The 19,603-nt window shown below is 35.3% G+C and overlaps 2 protein-coding genes across 3 annotated transcripts in view; both read right to left on the bottom strand.

Annotated features, from left to right (window-relative positions):
• Window positions 1-6,024, bottom strand: part of dixdc1b (DIX domain containing 1b) — a 39,026-nt gene extending 33,002 nt beyond the window's left edge. The window contains exon 1 of the mRNA XM_052104843.1: window positions 5,747-6,024. Coding sequence (XP_051960803.1) covers window positions 5,747-5,806 — 60 coding nt within the window. The 5' untranslated portion in view covers window positions 5,807-6,024. The remainder of the gene's footprint in view (window positions 1-5,746) is intronic.
• A 4,494-nt stretch (window positions 6,025-10,518) lies between these two features.
• On the bottom strand, window positions 10,519-19,356 carry zgc:171740 (uncharacterized protein LOC795694 homolog). Of its 2 annotated transcripts, XM_052104366.1 has the most exons (6): window positions 19,208-19,356; window positions 18,349-18,524; window positions 17,653-18,165; window positions 14,573-14,783; window positions 13,567-13,590; window positions 10,519-13,429 (listed from the first exon to the last, which is right to left on the bottom strand). In XM_052104366.1, exons 3-6 carry the CDS (start codon window positions 18,154-18,156, stop codon window positions 13,245-13,247), a joined length of 924 nt encoding a protein of 307 aa, XP_051960326.1. In that variant the 5' UTR covers window positions 18,157-18,165; window positions 18,349-18,524; window positions 19,208-19,356; the 3' UTR covers window positions 10,519-13,244. The 2 variants fall into 2 exon arrangements, with proteins under 2 accessions (XP_051960326.1, XP_051960327.1); XM_052104367.1 differs by lacking the exon at window positions 13,567-13,590.
• Between the last annotated feature and the right edge of the window lie 247 nt (window positions 19,357-19,603).

The following is a 19,603-nucleotide window of genomic DNA, read 5'->3' as shown; positions in this document are numbered from 1 at the left end:
AGCCACAACATTAAAACCAGAGATCAGCATTTACAGAAATACTCAAACCAGCCCAAACTGGCACCAAAATCATCCATGCTATTATCTAATCAGCCAATCGTGTGGCAGCAGTGCAGTGCATAAAATTATACTGATATGGGTCAGGAGTTTCAGTTAATGTTCACAATCACGTCAACCATCAGAAAGGGGGAAAAATATGATTTGGACCGTGGCATGATTGTTGGTGCCAGACGGGCTAGTTTGAGTATTTTGAGTATGTTGATCTCCTAGGATTCACACACAACATTCGGAATGGTGCCAAAAAAAACACAAAAAAAAAACAACATCCAGTCAGTGGCAGTTCAGCAGATGAAAACACCTTGTTGATGAGAGAGGTCAACTGAGAATGGCCAGACTGGTTCAACCTGACAAGGTCTACGATAACTCAGATAACCATATATTTATATAAATATAAAGAGGCATTAAGGCAGTAATTCTAGAGCTATACAGTGTTTATGCAAAAAAAAAAATATTTGTCTACATACACAGTAAATCCACAAATGTTAGCTTATTGGGACTAGATGCATCATGAATCATAAGACAAAATGCAGCCACAGTCACTGTTTAACTCATTTACTCTTAATAAAACATTATTAGCCTTCATGTTTCTCAGACCACTTCTCAACATTCACTATTCAAACTAAGTTGTCTGGGTCAAACATTTTCTAGTGATATTCTTTTGATGCTTTAATTTCATCATATAATTCATTTCAGGCTGTTAAGCTGCATATATTTTCATTAGTGCTGACAGTGGAGAGGTCACAAAGGGTGTGTCCATGTTGATGCCCATCATGATACCCGCTGTAAAAATAACTTTTTTCTTCATCGATCAAGGTGCACCTGCTCTGACAGGGCAAATCCCTGGCCATTCACTGAGGCTGGTCAGCGTCACCCGGGTACAACGGCGTGGATTAGACAGACTTGCATTTTCTATGCCTTGTAACAAAGGGAGAGCTTAACTCCCCACACTACATGTAGGAATATATATATATATATATATATATATATATAGACTGCAGTGCCGCATTTTCAGCCCCTGGCAAATGTACTACACATTGAAATGTGCTTTTTTTTTTAAATGCAGAAGAATGTTGGGAGGCTGAGGGAAAAATACATCAGGTAGAAAAAAATTTCTTGGGAGCTGAAGCGTGTAAATGTTAAAATACTTTCTTCTATCCCAGTTTAGTTAGCAGAGACAACTATAAGTAAGTTCCGTTTAAATTAGCTACTATGCAGGACAAACTGCGGGTAACCTTTACTGGCCTCAAACTCCCAACAAGAAATAGACCGATATTTTACTGATTAATCAGGGCTGATAGTTACTTTTTGGAACTATCGGTTATCTGCTAAATCTATGCTGATATTTTTTTTTTTTTATTCCTCATCAACAAACCTCATCTGGTGAAATATATACTGTACATATAAACTCTTAATTTGGTGAGTATATAGGCTATAAAAATCTTAATTAGGTAAGTACTTAAATATAGAGCATTCTAAAGTTGCCATGTCTCTCTCATTTCAAAATAAGAGTCCCCAGTATATTTTGGATTTGTTTATAGGGCTGAAACGATTAGTTGACGTTATCAACAACATCGACAATAACAAATTGTAGAATTTTTGTTGTTGTTGTCGAATAGTCGTTTGATCTCATTTAACGTAACACCAGATCACATTAAACTCGAATGATGACGCGTGAGAGCAGCACTGCAGTTCACGCCTGACTGAGGAGAGGAAGAATTACACAGCTCACAGTCCAGATGCACTCTAAACCTTCCAAACAGCTTCAGGGGATGTAGATCGCAAAGTATGAGTGAATTAGAATGCAAAAATACAAACTAAGTAAATGCAGAGGCCCTCTCGTTGTGGAATAAATGGAGCTGGAGCTGCCGCTCCGCTGAAGGAAAACTTGCATGTCAAGCGCATTTAAAGGAAATACCCTGACATTACATCTTCATTGCAGTTATATTTAATGTGTTATAGCTTTATTCAAGTTCAAATGGAAGCAGATCATGTAAATAACTACAAACTCCGAAACTGCCATTTCTCTGTGAGGTCAGTGCCTCTTCTATGAGTTGCGCTAATGTCCCGATCGAAAGGGGAGAGATTGAAACTGCAGTGCAGTGAAAAAAAAAATACACTTATATACAAAATACAATTATATTTAAGATACATTTTCTTAAAGCAAGTCTAAATAGCTTGTATGTTACTTCTTAAATGTATCTTGTTTTATCGATTTTTAGACAATTTTAAAATGGAAAACAAGACAAAAACACTTGATAATAGAATTTTTTGCAGTGAATTTCTTTACTGAATTGAACTTAATACAAATATTTTTTTCCCCTTTATTTCAGTTAATGTCATTTAGAGGTATTTTTAAAAGATCATTTTGTGCTCTTTATTTGTTAGGAAGCACGTTTAATACAGCCTTTTAAGTCGGGGCACAAGCTGAATAAATGGTTAAGAGCTAATGATTAATCGTTGCAATAATTGCAGAATAATCATTCTAATAATCGTTAGATCAATCAATTATCAGAATAATCATTAGTTGCAGCCCTACTTGTTTATAGTTGAAAGTCCCACGTTATGCACCAAATCTGAACTTTTTGGTAATTGAGATTTTGGTTGCACAATAAGCTGGTTTTGGGATTGTATTCATTTTGAACTCTTGTAGCCTCAATTTATGAGCCCTTCATAATAAGAAAAGAACTTTCGGACGATGAATTGCTTATTGGCCTTTTCCACCACTCTAGGTATCGTTATCGGCAAAATCCACTATCGGTCGAGCTCTAATCCAACCAGTGTTTAATAAAGTGTGCCATAGTTTGTAACAAAAACATAATAATGGAAGAAAAAAAACAACATCCCAAAAATCAAGAAAATAAAAAGAGCTCTGCATTGTTTCATGAGAACCCTTCATGCAACAACTGTGCATAGTAGCGTTTATTGATTTTCCACACAGTGGGCTTGCTAGCACAATGCTCTAACAGTTCTCCAGAGTGACAAGTTTCCCAGTGAAAATAGCTAACACAGAGAGCTTTCAGCACAGATGCACTGTCAGATGCTGACTATGCTGTAAAATCGGAAGGTAGCAATAGCTCTGTGCAGCCAGCTGTATAAATGTGCTGTCTGTTCCCACAGCGACCCTACATAGATGGATATCTCCATCACTGGAGCATGCCACTATATTGCATTCTCACCTTACTGTACGTGAACCTGAAATATCTTCAGGGGATGTAAAGGGATCGAGACAGCTGGGATTCATAACAAAAAATCTATAATGGTTTGAGAACAGCACTCGACTTGTTTAATGGTTATGGCCAGAGGGCAGGCAGATGCAAACACACCGAGTGTTAGGTAATGTTACAAAGGAATGCCTGAAGATAATGCACAATGTTATAGAAAAAGCACTTACCACCACTTCTAAGAGCAGTGAGAGGGTGACTTTGTATCAAAACATCTCTCCAAAATTGTTGTCAAGTTAGTCAGCTCACTAATTATATACAGCTCCAGAAAACATTAAGAGACCACTGCAAAATTATCATTTTCTCTGGTTTTTAGTATAAAGTACTAACAACATTTTCCCCAAATTCCAAATAACAATATTGTCATTTAGAGCATTTATTTGCAGAAAATGACAACTGCAAAAAAAAAAAAAAAGTGTTATCAGATCTCAATAAATGCAAAGAAAACAAGTTCATATTCATTTTTAAACAACACAATTCTGATGTTTTAACTTATGAAGAGCTCAGAAATCAATACTTGGTGGAATAAACCTGAAACATCCCCAGATCATCACCGATCCTCCACATAACCAATGGTTAGACAGAGACCTGGAGAAACCTTCAAGCCACAGTGTCTCGCACCCACAATGAAATTTGATGGAGGATCGGTGATGATATGGGAGTGCTTCAGCAAGGCTGGAATAAGGCAGATTAGTCTTTATAAAGGACGCGTGACTCAAGCCACATACAAGGTTAACCTTATAGAAAACTTGCTTCCTTCTGCTCTGACAATGTTCCCCAACTCTGAGGATTGGTTTTGCCAAGCAGGACAATGCTCCATGCCACACATCCAGGTCAATCAAAGTGTTGATGGAGAACCTGAACTCCATTGAAATCCTCTGGAATGTGATCAAGAGGAAGATGAAAGCATCACACAATGCTGAGCTGCTTCATTTTTTGCGGCAGGAGTGGCATAATGTCACCCAACAGCAATGTGAAAGACTGGCAGAGAGCATGCTAAGACGCATGAAAGCTGAGATTGAAAATCAAGTTTAGTCAACCATATATTGATTTTTGAACACTTCCTAAGTTAAAACATTAGTATTGTGTTGTTTGTGTGAATATGAACATGTTTTCTTTGCATTATTCAAGGTCTGAAAACGGCATCTTTTTTGTTGTTTTGAGCAGTTGTAATTTTCTGCAAATAAATGCTCTAAATGACAATATTTCTTATTTGGAATTTGGGAGAAATGTTGTCAGTACTTTATAGAAAAAAACAAAAATGTTCATTTTACTCAAAAACATACCTAAATCCAGAGAAACTGATAAATTTGCAGTGGTCTCTTAATTTTTCCCAGAGTCGTACATAACACTCATTGACCACTTTATTAGGTACACATGTACAACTACATATTCATTCTAATCATCCAATCATGTGGTGGCAGTGCAATGCATCAAATTATGCAGATACGGGAGCTTCAGTTAATGTTCACATCATCCATCAAAATGGGGAAAAATGTGATCTCAGTGTTTTCAACCGCGGCATGATTTTTGGTGCAAGGTGGGCTGGTTTGAGTATTTTTGTAACTGCTGATCTCCTGGGATTTTCACACACAACAATCTTTAGACTTTACTCAGAATTGTGCCAAAAACAAAAAAATATCCAGTGTGTGGCAGTTCTGTGGATGGAAACACCTTGTTGATGAGAGAGTTCAGTGAAGAATGGCCAGACTGGTTTGAGCTAACAGAAATACTAGGATAACTCAGATAACCACTCTGTACATTGTAGTGAGCAGAATAGCATCTCAGAATGCACAACACACAAGAAATACTCAGACCAGCCCATCTGACACCAAAGATTAAGCCACGGTTGAAATCACCGAAATCAAATTTTTTCCCCATTCTGATGGTTTATGTAAACATTACTGAAGCTCCTGACCGGTATCTGCATTATTTTATGCATTGCACTGCTGCCACACGACTGGCACACACTGATTAGATAATTGCATAAATAAGTAAGTGTACAGGTGTACCTAATAAAGTGGTTGGAGAGTGTATATGAATATCAGTATATCAATTATCGTGTTGATAGAAATGTGTAGCTCATTTTTTTACAGCTTTTTGGATTAGCCAATATTATTGACATGTTACTTTTTTTTACAGAAACTATCGCCTTCTCCATGGTAGTTATTTCGGATGTGCGCTCTAAAATGTCCGTTTACGAAGACATGGACTGTAAACTAACGTTTACAGTAAAGTGACGCGACTAAATTAAAGATATGCAAAAGAACCTGGCAACTGAATGCTGACGCATTGTTTACAGGAGTTCCATGCGTAAAACGCCTGTTAAATTGCGACATTTTAAGAGAACACAACTTTTTTATGCAGTCAGCACGATGCAAGACGTGACTGACTGACTGATGTGGCTAAAACGGAAACAAATGCACGTGTAAACAGACATAACGGTGACCAATCGAGTTCAGTACCTCATTTGGACCCTCCTGGAGCACGTCAAGGAGATTTCCTTTAGACAGAGATGCAATCATTCTTCTGAATTCTCATAAAGGTGAGTGGAGCACGAGGGCAGAAATGTTAACGTCCTTGGTCAGACAGACCCTTTTAACCGCATATCGGAGGAGCCGAGGTAAACAAAGGGAGGTACAGAAAACACCTCAACCAAGGCGATGACCATATGTGCCAGCCCGTTAGCTCACTAGACGTGTAACAGGATACAGGGTGGATTGAGATGAGGAGGTAATGCGCATGCGCCTTCAGCTGCTCCACGGTCGTTATGGCGACGCTTCAGCTCATGTTAGCTTATGTGTTGAAAAATAGTTATCTTCTATGCTAGTTGCAATATTGTGTGGAAGTACAATGCATGTTATGGTCATTCTAATTTAAATTAATACTTTTGCGTTAATTTATAAACGAAATTACTATTAATTAAAACTCTTTGACTGTATAACATAGTAGATGTGCTCTTGCCTGAATATCACTACGTCCTGTTTTCCCTCCATTTCAAAAGCCAACTAACAGAACAAATAAAAACAATGTAAAAAATCATAATGTGAAATCTGACATATACAGTTTACTCTAAAGCCCCATTAGACCACATCCTTCCTGCCTGGCTCTTGCTTCCTGCTGTTGCCTTACTTCACAATTTCTATGTTTATGGACTTTTACTAAAAATTAACAAAATTAATAAAAACAAAGAAATAAAAAAAAATTACAAAAACAACTGAAATTTTGCCATTTTAAAGTTATAAGTGTTGCTATTTTATTTAAAAAAGATTAGGTACATAGTAGTTCTCATTGGTTAGCATGCTTGTCTCTGCAATGTAGGTACCATTAAGCCATGGGTCTGACAGATTAAAAAACGTATTACACCCTATTGATCAAGTTCATGTATGAGAGGTATAACACAATCATTTGAAAGGTAAAGTATTCCAGATTATTCTCAACAGTGTCAGAAATTAAGTTTTACATTAAGGGGCAATATTTGCCCCTGGATTTGATTTCAGGACCATTTTTACGTTTATGACAGCATATTTTTCCAATCTATTTAAAACAAACAGTCAAATTGTTTATGTCAAATATGTTAATTTAATCAATCATTAATAGATATTCTGAAGGCTGAATATCTATAACTTCTTACCTTCTAGAATTAAATTCAAGCAACTCATATTTATGCCATAGCATGTAAAAATGTTTGGTTGTTGTCTTTCATGCATTTTTGCACCGAGCTCTAAGCTCAATCAACAGCATTTGTGGCATAATGTTGATTACCACAAAACATACTTGCAACTTGTCCGTCCTTTTCTTTAAAAAAAAAAAAAGAAGAAAAAATAAAAAGAAGAAAAACTCAAGGTCACAGTGAGACACTTACAATGGAAGTGAATGGGGCCAATTTTTGGAGGGTTTAAAAAGCAGAAGTGTGAAGCTTATAATTTTGTAAAAGCACTTTTAAAACTCATGTATTATTTGAGCTGTAAAGTTGTTTAAATAGTTGTTTTTAAAGTCATTTTAGGGCGTAGAAGTTGTAAAATTGGCTATAACATTACAAAGAAAAAGTTAGTAAGTGATTTTCTCACACTAAAATCATGTTAACACACATTTTTTACCTTAACCTGTAAATGCCTCACTTGGACACAGATTTAATTATTTTTTAAGAAAAGGAGGGACGAGTCAAAATAAAATTTTTGTGGTAATCAATATTATGCCACAAATGCTGTCGCTTGATCTTTACTTGTTTTGAACCCAGAATATTCCTTTAGTTTCTGACACAATAAGTCACAGAATTTCATTCTTTTCCTGACATGGTCACACATAAGAACCCTTATTTATAAAGCACACTATATACAATGAGGAGAATCAAAAATATTCTCATATGAATCTTTAGAAAGTCTGATTAATATTAGTGAACTGGTTTGTTCGGATGATTGAGATTTTTCATTGAGAATGGTTTAATGTTCTGGAATACATATCCAAAAAAGGAATGTCCTTCCGTTTTCATGTCAGATCAATGAGGTTCATAATGCCCAACACTCACATAAGTCTTATTTTAAAGATTTAGCATTTCCATTTCACAACAAATTTTAACCAAATTAAAAACTAAAAGTAAAATTAGTGAAAGATTACTCCATTTAATTTGATGGAAATATGTTCTAAAACTGTAAATCTTGAAAATATTTTTTTTAATGCATTTTATGTACATTTATAAATAACTGTATCATTTACATATACATATTTATACATTTTTTTACATTTTCAGTGTTAACAATAAACTCAAGAAAATTATTTGGGGCCAGAATAAGTAAATAATATGTTAAACCTGTGCACATTTTTATTTCATAACATAATTCCATCACATTGAATAGAGTAATCTTTAACAAAATAAATATACAAATATTTTATATCAAATAATATTGTTAAAGATATATATATATATATATATATATATATATATATATATATATATATATAAAATTGAATTTATTGATGTTATTGTTTGATTGATATAAATAGGTTTTATTTCATGTATGATGGCCAGCAATATGTTTTTTGGTCATTGTGTCCACGAATTTTACAGGGCCAAGGTGGCAACCATAGCTGACGGTCATAAAACAACTATTATCATGTTTGTTGTTAATCTTAACTGCAGGCACAAAGTTAACATATAAACGCATGTGTCAATCCATACAGAAGTGTGTGTTGATGTAATCATGCAATCCACAAGAGAAAACAAAGCAAAAGAGGTTATGACATCAGTAAGAATACTTACGGGTTTCTCCACAGATGGGGAATGTTGCATCTTGCTAACCTGCAAAGTGAAAAAGTGAACTGTTTTTGATTTGAACGTTATTTTTACAACAACAAATTAAACCAGCTGGTTGATAATGGTTAAAAGAAAACCAACAAAGTTCCCAGAGATTACGATTACCTTTTAACATTTCTAGACTGTTTACAACTTCGGTCTACCTAAATCGTTGTCTTATACTTAGACTTTTGCCTCAAAATGAGTACTAGTACTGAACTATTCCAAAGAGAAGCGTTTCAGTGTGATCTTAACTTACAGAAACATCTAGTTAGCGGTAGCATTCATTCATAACATTATCAGGATTTTTTTATTTTTTTTTTGTAAACTTTGAATGACCTACCCTGTGTTTCTCCCGCTTTCTCGATGATATCATCAGCTATTTTATTAAGTCACATTCATATATACACAGTTGAGCATTTTCTTCCGAAGTAAATCTCAGCAACAGGCTGCTGAACTTCCAACCCATTCACTTCTCGTTTCCATGGCTACAAGAAACAGTAACACGTGCGCTTTTAAATTGAACTAACTCGCAGGGATTCGAGTGACTGTAAATGTAAGTGTTTTGAAATGTTGAAAGTGTTTTATTCATCACTGTCGAGATAAAAGCCTCGACATTTAAGAAGCAATGTTCAGTTATTTTTGTTTTATTTTATTAGCGGACTATGTCTCCCCCTACTGCATGAAGAAATACTGCAGTTGATTGATTGAAATTCGATGAGACGTCCAACCAATAGTGATTATTTTTTTAACCCTTGTGCATCCTTGTGGACATTTTTGGCTTTTTCAGTTTTGTTTTTTTGCTAACTTTGTTTGTGTTAATGCTAACTGCATAAAATTTTCCACAGGTGTGAATTTTTATTGGAATTTTAATATTTCACCCTATTTTCTTTAAAAAAATATTTTTTGCACTAGTTACACAAAATACTCCCTCTTAGCGTCGTTTTGGACAAAAATGGCACATTGAAACCCATTAAAACTGCGATTTTTAATCCCAGTGCCATTTAACTATAAAATTATGCAATCTTGTTTAACATGCTTTCATTATGTTGGCAAGGCTTCAAAATTTACATTTTAAATATTTTTTACCAGATCGTGCCATTTTTTCAGGTTTGGCATATCATCGCTTTTGTTGTTGTTTTCTGCTGTTTTTGGCTTATGCATATTATAGAGCCAATTAGATACATTATGAATATATAATTGTGTGAGTGTGTTGGTATGGATTTCAGAGTGTGGTTTGTATGTGTCTGAGGCTCTAATAATAAAAATAAAAAAATTATGTTTAGCATTTATTAAATTGAAAATAATTATAATTATTATATTTTTTATATAAAAACAACAGTGGCATTATGTAAACAAACCGGCGTTTAAAGTGTTACAATTCTGAAAATAAATGAATGTTTGGTAATTATGATTTGAACTGATGCTGGTTAAAATATAAGTCAGTGAAAGTAGAAAAAAATATTATTCTATAATATTTTTATGACACTTTTTTTGACATGGCCATTTTTGTCCATTATGGACCTAAGTGGTAGCTTTTTTTTAAATCTGATACTGTATAAGCATCAAAATGAATGTTGTTGTTAATCATTGACATATCCGAGGCTCTAATAATCAAAGAAAAAAACTCTGCTTAGCATCTATTAAATTGAAAATAATTACTATTTTTAATTTTTTCCTAAAAAAACAACAGTGGCATTATGTAAACAAACCAGCGTTTAAAGGGTTAAAATTCTAAAAATGAATGAATGTTTGGTCATTATGATTAGAGCTGATGCTGGTTAAAAAAATTATGTCAGTGAAAGTGAAAAAAAATATAAATCTATAATATTTTTATGACAGTTTTTGGACATGGCCATTTTTGTCCATAATGAACCTATTTGTAACTTTTTTTAATTGATGCACAAGGGTTAATAATAAAAAATAGTTAAACAACTGTTCCGATGTCGTAAGTTTGTTTATTGATACAAAAACAAAACAAATATATGCACAAGAACAACAGTATATAGTAACAAAATTTTAAAAATATATATATTTTTTCCATAATTATAAACAGCTTCCAATGTAGTCTTTTACATGAATACAGCATTTAGCATATCAGGCTCACTGCATATTAAAGACAATATTGGCAATTTGACATGCTAGTTATATGATAATGTTTACCACATCCGGAAACTAAGTTTCCGGAAAGAAATCAGTTGATTTGGATTATTGTTCATTTCAAAAGAACTCACAGTCTCAGAGAATCTGATAACAAAAACATTTAAAAATGATACACAAATCCAGTGTCTCCTCTCAACATAAAAAAATTATAATTCAAGCATTTCTAAGCACCTTTCAATAGTAATTCATATATTTTTTTAGCAATACATGCACAGCTCATATTCTTTTTCTCATTAGCTTATTTTTTCATTAAAAAATGTGTCTAGATACACATCCAATATGTTATACTTGCCTAAACTGTTTTATTATTTTATTTTATTTTTGGAACAATTTCTCAGTGCTGCATTCAATGTCCTGTAGCTATATTTGCAAAGACTCATAATACTTTAGCTTCTAAATAATCATATAAATGCTACACTTCACATTGTTTCAGCAACCACTTTTAAGTTTGACCTTCAGATAATATTTATTGTCACAAAATTGATGTAAATATTTAAATCTTCAGACCGCAATACAACCTACTAATATTTCAAGGGTGCGAAACTCCACTTGGCACATACACACAGATATATGGGCTCCTTTTTTTATAAAGGTAAAATAAATGACACGGATTGTGGCAAAAGGCATACACTTAATATCAGCTTCATGAACTGAGCATTTATTAGTGTGTTTTTTATTTGTTTTGTTAGAGATGTTAATGCACAGATTAAAAGCTCCAGGCACAGCACAGATTTTGGGTGGGCATTTGACAGTAATAAGATACAATAGTCTGTCTTTGGAGCTGCAATTCACACTCAATGCTCACAAACTTTCTTAATACTTATCTGTTCATTATAACTTTTTAATACACTGTGGCCACGTTGAGGAATAAAGTGAGGCATTTATGTAAATACATGGCCATGCTGGGTTTGGACTGACTAAACATTTGCAATAAACAGTAAAACAATGAAAATTTGAAAGTGTGTTAAGATGTTTAAGGTTTCCGACTTTCATTGATTGAACACTTTTATATTTGATAAATATGCAAATACCCAACAAAAGTACTAGCAAACACAAAGCTATCAAAATATAGAATATATACAGCTTGCATATACTGGCAAAAGACTCCAACAATGAGTAAGATATTTAAAAAGATTTCATGTTTTAGCCAGATGAATTGCCCAAACACTGACTGTATAACTTTTCAAGGATCTTTCTTTTCTTTGTGTTTCTGAGAATGTCTAGATGGTTTAATAAGATCTCAGTGTCCTCTACATTCAGCTCAAGAAAGCAAGGAAACAACAATATGCATCAGTTCTCTCAGTTATCAGGCATTCCCATATAACCACAATTTAAATGATACATTCAGAATCTTTTAAGAAGCAAAGGTAATAATACTTTATGAATAATTAAAATCTTGCACCTTTAAAATTGCGAGTCTTAAAGTTAAAAATGATGTAGTAATTGAGAAAGTTTTATTACATTAACACACTTTATCATACAACAGTAACTGTAGGCAGTAATGAGCATCTTGTGAATAACACTGATCTGTTAGTATTACTAGTGGTGGAGAACTAGTCTCTTGTGCAATAATTGAAAGAATGTACTGAAGCAGATGTCAAGCTTGGTAGTTTTGAAAAACTGGTTCTGCCCAATATTCTCAAGTTATGATCTCAAGAGCATGACAAAAAGAGGGGGATAATCTGTGATCTAAAAGTGCACAGAGACTGGAAAATAGCACCTACTCACTGGAAATTAGTTCAAATACAGAGTGCAACATACACGTAAACAAGTGGAATTGCTCCTTAAACTGTCACATTATAGCAGTGATTTAAAAGCAGTTAAGAGCAAAGCGAACTATTGTACAGATGCACAGAAACAACATGAGAAATAGAGCTCCAAAGAAAAAAATATAAAGTGAACCATCCTGCCCTGTTTTCAAATCTCAGAAATTCTAAATCCTAGCGTACTCCGCACCTTTGAGTATTATGAATATATTAGAACATTTCACTTTTTGAGGCTCATAAGCCAAGTAAAAATTGTTTAAAGAAAAAAAGATGATTGGTCTGTCATTTGATTATCTGAAAGTTGTCTTAACCGCTCTTATCTTTAAAGAACACGAAAAAGAGATTTCATACAACTTTCTTTACAGCTTGTTTGCTCCTCTTAAGAGTTTTTATACTGAAAAATGAAAATGTTCAAGGATGAATATAAAGTAACCAATGTTGAGAAGCGACAAAGCCTCAGTAATAATATTCAAAGTGCAACATATCAGCCGCTATTGGGCAAAGGTCAACAAATGAACTGAAAACATAACATAACACTGATTCACAACATTGTTGCTGCACCAAACACAGTTATGACTAAACAAACATGAGCATTAAATAATGTAAACATAAACAATGCTGCAAATAAGAACATTATCCAAGAATGTGAGTAAAGATAGACAGAGATATGACAAGATATATGTTATGAGAACGTACATAAATTAAAGCAACAACCTGTGGGAGTCTTTTTGTACCCGGATTTCACGATCTGAAGACGTGCACGGCTCGAACAACGTACTGTCGGCAGATGGGGCACTCATTCATGCGTTTCCCACACTTGCTGCATGTGACCATGTGGCCACACTCCAGCAACACGCAGTCAATGGGGGAGTCCATGCAGATCTTGCAAAGGATCTCCTCCTGGCCGCTGGGCTCAGCAGGGTCATCTAGAACAACAATGTGAGATTTTCTACTTAAGAATTTGTAATATCTCACATCTTAAGGAACTTAAGTAATTAAAGCACTGCTTTGAAAACAATAACAGTATTTAGGGGTTAATTAGCTCATTATCCATAAGGCATACCTTCTTCTTTTTTTGTGTTCGAAACTGTAATTTGAAAGAAAATGCAAGATTGTCAATTTCAAGGAATTTGAAGAAGAGCATATTTTTAAAAAGAAGAATTACGTAATTTTTTTTTTTTTGCTGTATCATATAGCAGACATACTTATCCAAATAAACTAATATTACACTTACTGCATAAAATGGACAGTAATGATCATTAATGCATCATTCCTTGTGAACCTGCAAACGTTTGGTTACCCACCCAAGGTTTATCCTAAAGAAACCTTACTAAAGAAATCTTAAGCCTTAAAGGAATAGTTTACCCCAAAAAAGAAAATTCTCTCATCATTTTACCCTCATGCCATCCCAGATAAGTATGACTTTCTTTCTTCTGCTGAACACAAATGAAGATTTTTAGAAGAATGCCTCAGCTCTGTAGGTCCATACAATTCAAGTGAATTGTGACCAGAAATTCGAAGGTCCAAAAAGCACATAACGGCAGCATAAAAGTAATCCATATGACTTCAGTGGTTAAATCCATGTCTTAAGAAGCAATATGATAGGTGTGGGTGAGGAGCACCTCCCTATCCAGTAGGTGGCGATATGCACAAAGAATTAGAATCGGCAAAAACAAAAGAAAAATAATGTGAAAGTGAAAGGGGAGATTTATAGTAAAAACGTAAAATATTAATCTGTTTCTTTGCCATACCTATCATATTGCTGAAAATATGGATTTAACCACTGGAGACGTAACTGTCATTTGTTTATGTTCAGCAGAACATAGAAAGTCATACAAATGTGGGATGGAATGAGGGTGAGTAGATGATGAGAGTATTTTCATTTTTGGATGAACTATCCCTTTAAGTAAAGATTTGAAAATGTCACTATTCTAAATTAGATCCTAGCTGAAACCACCATGGTTACAAGCAGATGTGTACAGATGTTTCTTTAATACAGCTCCAGATCTTTAATCACTAAGATGCACCACCCCAAAATGGTTTAAGTGTGTTTGTGCAAGCAGACATACCCAAGTTGTGAAGGTCTTTCTGATCATTAAAGAGGTGAGTGACCTTCTCCATCAGTTCCCATTTCTCACAGCAGCCCTGGTAGTTCACAAAGTTGCGTCCTAGAATCTCCTTTAGCTGCCGCACACTGAGGCCTTCAATGTCTTCCAGGCTGCTCAGGTCAGACAGGGAGGCCCTTCTGCTGTGTACATGGGCCTCCTCACTGTCTGTGGACTGAGAAGGTTGCTATCATGTTATATATATCTTATTTGATTTAATACTTGAAAGGTGCTACTACCTTAAAAATTCAATGGCAATGTACATTTCATATAGGAGGTGGGCAATATACTCAAACAATAAACTGGTAGAAATGTATCAATGGGTAGAAATTTTGAAAATTGTGTTTCGCAAAACACCACCACATTGTAGGGAATTGGCAGTCTAGTACGTTTACATCAGAAAAAAAAATGATGAAGAGCTTGTTAGAAAACAGATGTGTCCTCTGTGGGGTTGAACTGACCCGCCTCTAAGCCCTACCAATCTTAGTTACTGTTGTCAGCTTTCCTTCTAGCAATTTGTTCTGCCGCTGTCAAACATGGATTGAGACGTGATGTAATTCAGAGCATTACTTCAGGAACTATGATGACATAATTTCTAGATTAAAAGGGCATTTATGAGCACCAGTAGTAATTATATCGAGGTGGGAAAAATAGCTAATCATGAAATTGGATAATGAAATGTGTGCTTGAGAGGTTTGCTTCAGGATCATTTACTTTTTTGATTAAAAAAAAACTTAGACAAATAATTGAATTAATTATTATTACTTATTTGGCATATCATAAAAATCGATATAGCAATTATTGATAGGCATGTTACTTTATCAATATTTTTGTTGCATTGATATATTAACATTAGCCAACATTTTAATGAGAAGCCTAATTTTGTGCTTTACAATTCACTCAGTTGGGCTTATGTTGAATGTCTGGCATAATAGGAATGGGAGAATACAAGGGGGAGATATAACATTTACTGAAGCAGGACATAGGGTGGGCAATTTAGAAATCCTTACACAGGACGCATACACAAAAAAAGTTACGAAGGTTCATGTGCTGCAAAAATGAAAGTGACGTTGATGAGTTTGCAGGTTAGAGTATGAAACTGATTTAACTGTGCAAAATGAACGATTAAAAGATATTATGCAATATCTATGTATGCATCTCTGAAGAAGTTTAATTTAAGCTGTCAAACCACAAAAAGACATACTTGTAACTGAAAATACATTGTGCCATCTCTATGAAAGACGCATATACACAATATACAACCCCAATTCCAATAAAGTTGGGACAGTATGAAAAATTCAAAAACGAGTGATTTGTAAATTATATTCACCCTTTGCTATATTTAAAGCACAACAACTACACATTATATGATATTTTTCCTTGTGAATTTAATCGTTTTTGTAAAATTTACAGTAATTTCAAATCAGATGATTGCATCTCGCTCCAAAAAAGTTGGGACAGTCTAGAATTTAATCAAAATTTTTTCTAATAACACTTGTTAAGCATTTGGGCACTGAAGACAGAAGTTTGTAAAGTTTAGAAAGTGGAATTTTCCCCCAATCATCCATTATGTAGGTCTTTGGCTGCATAATTGTACGGGTTCTTCATTGCCGTACGGTGTGCTTCATAATGCACCACACATTCTCAACTGGACACAGGTCAGGACTGCAGGTAGCCATTCTAGCACCCACAATCTCTGTTTACACAGCCATGCACTTGAAATCCGGGCAGTATGTGGTTTGAAGTCCTGCTGGAAATTCTGTGACGTCCTTGGAAAAGACAGTGCTGGATGTTGACTAACAAAGGTTTACTGAAGTTATCCCAAGCCCATGTTCATGATATCCATTACAGATGAATGCTGTTTTTTAAGACAGCGATGTCTGAGGGATCAGAGATCATGCACATTCGCGAGATTTGACTAGATTCCTTGAATCTTTTAACTATATTTTGCTCTGTAGAGGGTGTAATGCCCAAAATCCTTCCAATTTGTCTTTGGGTAACATTGTTCTGAAAGTGCTGGATTATTTGCTGAAGTATCTGTTGGCAAACTGACAAGTCTCGAATGATCCTTGATCTTGGAGGCTCCTTTATATACTATTACATGATTGCCTCACCTGTTTAACATCTCCTGTTTCACATCGCCTTGTTAATTCAACTCGTCAAATTGTTATTAGTCTTAAATTACCCGTCTCAACTTTTTTGGAGTGTGTTGCAATTTCTGATTTTAAATTACTGTACATTTCAAAAATCAATTAAATTCACAAGAAAAAACAAAATATAATGTGTACTTGAAGTGGTTTCAACAAAGCAAAGGGTGAATATAATTTACAAATCACTCCTTTTTCTTTTTATTAGCATTTTTCATACTTTTCCCAACCTTTTCGGAATTGGAGTTGCATCAGTGATAGCCACTGATGGCCAGAATTAATAATCTTTCTCCTTTGATAATAATTTGGGTCGAATTTAATGGATAACTATGTGAGTTGAGCTCCGTGGCTATGCAGATTTTTAAGCAGCCTTGAGAGACAACGGGCCTGCGGTGTGTGCACACCTTCATAGAAAATAACTGTTTCTAATTTTTGATCGCAACATGTCGTCCACCTGACACGTCTGATGTGGGACCCCCTTTAATTTACCCTGCCGCTAATGCTTTACTAAAGTTGTGTTTTGAAATATGTTTGAAAAGACAAAGACTATTGTGCAATGTGTAGCACTATTTATATCTGAAAAAATCCTTATATATATCGATAATCATCTGGGAAATCTTCCGATTATAGATGCGTGATAAAGGCATAGATCCCAAGCCTATTACTTATGTTTGATGAGTTTGTTTCTTTTTTCCCTTACAATGAGGCAATTTTTTCTTTTTATAATTAAAATTTGTAATAGGCCTACTTTTACTTTGGATATCGTTTGAAGTCAAACGGACCTGTCCGTATTTTATTCGCTTTTATATTAAAAAGCATATACCAGTATGAAGCAAATTTTAAAAGAATATCTTGAAATAGATTTTTGCTTGTATCGCCCACCTTTATTTCACATACCTCTTCCTCATCATCTTCATCCTGTTCCTCACCCTCTTCATCCTGTTCCTCGCCCTCTTCATCCTGTTCCTCGCCCACTTCATCCTGTTCCTCACCCTCTTCATCCTGTTCCTCACCCTCTTCATCCTGTTCCTCGCCCTCTTCTTCTTCTTCTTCTTCATCCTCCTCCTCCTCATCCTCAGATTCCTCTGTTAGGGGCTCAGATTCTGCAAGTGGATGAGAAGACATGGGAGGTGCAGCTGGCTGAAAACCAGAATCGGCACCGCCGCTGCCCCTGGGAGTCTGTTGAGCCAGCACCAGCTCCACCAGCTCCTCCTTTTCTCTGCATGTCTGCGTAGGGATCTCATGCAAGTGGAGATAGTCACGGAGGTCCTTCACCTTCAGTCGCATCAACTCAGCCCGTTCAAAAATGGTGCAATGGAGCCGCTGACAGGTGTGGCACATCCGTGGCCTGAGATCCATCTGTGTCGTGCAGTGGCAGCAGAAGTTGTTCTTGCAGTCCATGCAGACATGCTATACATGTGTAGGGAGTGAAAAAAAAACATTACTGTGAGAACACTGAATTGAAATCAGCTAAAATGCTTAAAGTGGCATTAGTGCCATGATTTGGGTTTTGCTATTACAAATTGCCAGGGCTCAACGCTTTTACAGCAAAATATAAATTGAGATGGATTTGAAAGATCTAAACTGACTTACTCTTCTTACTGTGTCAAGCTGGCCTCCGCAGGCCTTGCACAAGTGTTCGGGTGGTGCTGGAAGGGGGCTGGAGCCCGACTTTGTGTAGGCCTGGTGCCACGAGCTGCCGTTATCTTCCACGGTGGCGATGATGTCCACACGAATCTAGCTATAACAATAGGTCCACACGACTCAACCTGTCAATTTGACAGGTAATTATACAAATATTATTCACAGATTTATTATAAAAAATATATATTATTAGTTTATTATATTATAATTACTTATATGCTCCTGTAGATATAGCCAGTTTTCATTTGCTATTTATGTACAATTAATAAATATGGGCAAAACACAACTGTTTTTTTTTTACTAAGAAGGCCAGTTCACTTTTGCCCTGCTCATTACCCAAGGAAGGAACTGTGAATTTCAACGATTTGGGGTTAAAAGCAATATAAGTGTTATTAAGTCTTACAATCGAATTCCAGAGGCAATAAAGACGCATCTGTCAGGCCATCGCACAATGAACTAGCTCTGTGGTTTTGATAGACCACGACAATTAATCGTAAAATGATGAACCACTGCATTTAGCAATTTCTCAAGTTACAATTCGTGCGATGGATATGGCCTTTACAAATCTATCAAATATAAGCTGCGTCTCAAAATCATGTGAACTACATATCTAAACAGAATTTCTGGGCATCATAGGCGCGTACCGCCGCCCTAAAACAATGTACGCGGCAATGATGCGCAATACGTGTTTCACACGTTTATGATGCTCCAAAATGCTGTCTAGGCATGCAGCTCCCGTTTCACTTATAATCATAGTCTGTAGCTTGCAGCATGCAATTAAAGTATCGGGATGTATTTGAGATCTTACCTAAACGATTCGTTGCAAAGTCGTGTTACGGCAGCCATTATGCCATTATTTTATCGGGAACACATAAGCAGTAAAAGAATAAATGAATGACTACTTTTCGTAAGAATATTCATGTAAAATTGCTCTGCAGCTCTTTCGACTAAATGCAAAGAATTGTGACGTCAGGACGTGTAATCACGCGAGAAAACCCGGCGCTTGGCCTAAACGGAACCCCTCGGCCAAACATAGCATAACAGAATCCGTTCTTTTTGAATTGATGTTAATGGGGAGATGCTTCAGTACGCTGAATTAACTGCTTTTATGTGGAAACAGCTTATCACTTAATAAATTGACCGCCTGTCATTGAATCGTCAACATGTTGCAAACTAAAAAAATCCTTTTGGAGTGAACAATGTG

This window comes from Xyrauchen texanus, chromosome 34 (genome assembly GCF_025860055.1).
Source record: "Xyrauchen texanus isolate HMW12.3.18 chromosome 34, RBS_HiC_50CHRs, whole genome shotgun sequence".
NCBI lineage: Eukaryota > Metazoa > Chordata > Actinopteri > Cypriniformes > Catostomidae > Xyrauchen > Xyrauchen texanus.
Note: the sequence above shows the minus strand (reverse complement) of the source record. Positions and strands in the feature narration are given on the sequence as shown.

Bases quoted from the DNA above. Each gene is read 5' to 3' on its own strand.
- zgc:171740 (XM_052104366.1), bottom strand. From the start codon at position 18,156: ATGGACTGCAAGAACAACTTCTGCTGCCACTGCACGACACAGATGGAT. The intron at 13,591-14,572 runs GTATGTCTGCTT...TTCAAATTACAG, and splicing joins GAAAGACCTTCACAACTTGG to TTTCGAACACAAAAAAAGAA. The intron at 13,430-13,566 runs GTATGCCTTATG...TTGTTGTTCTAG, and splicing joins GAACACAAAAAAAGAAGAAG to ATGACCCTGCTGAGCCCAGC.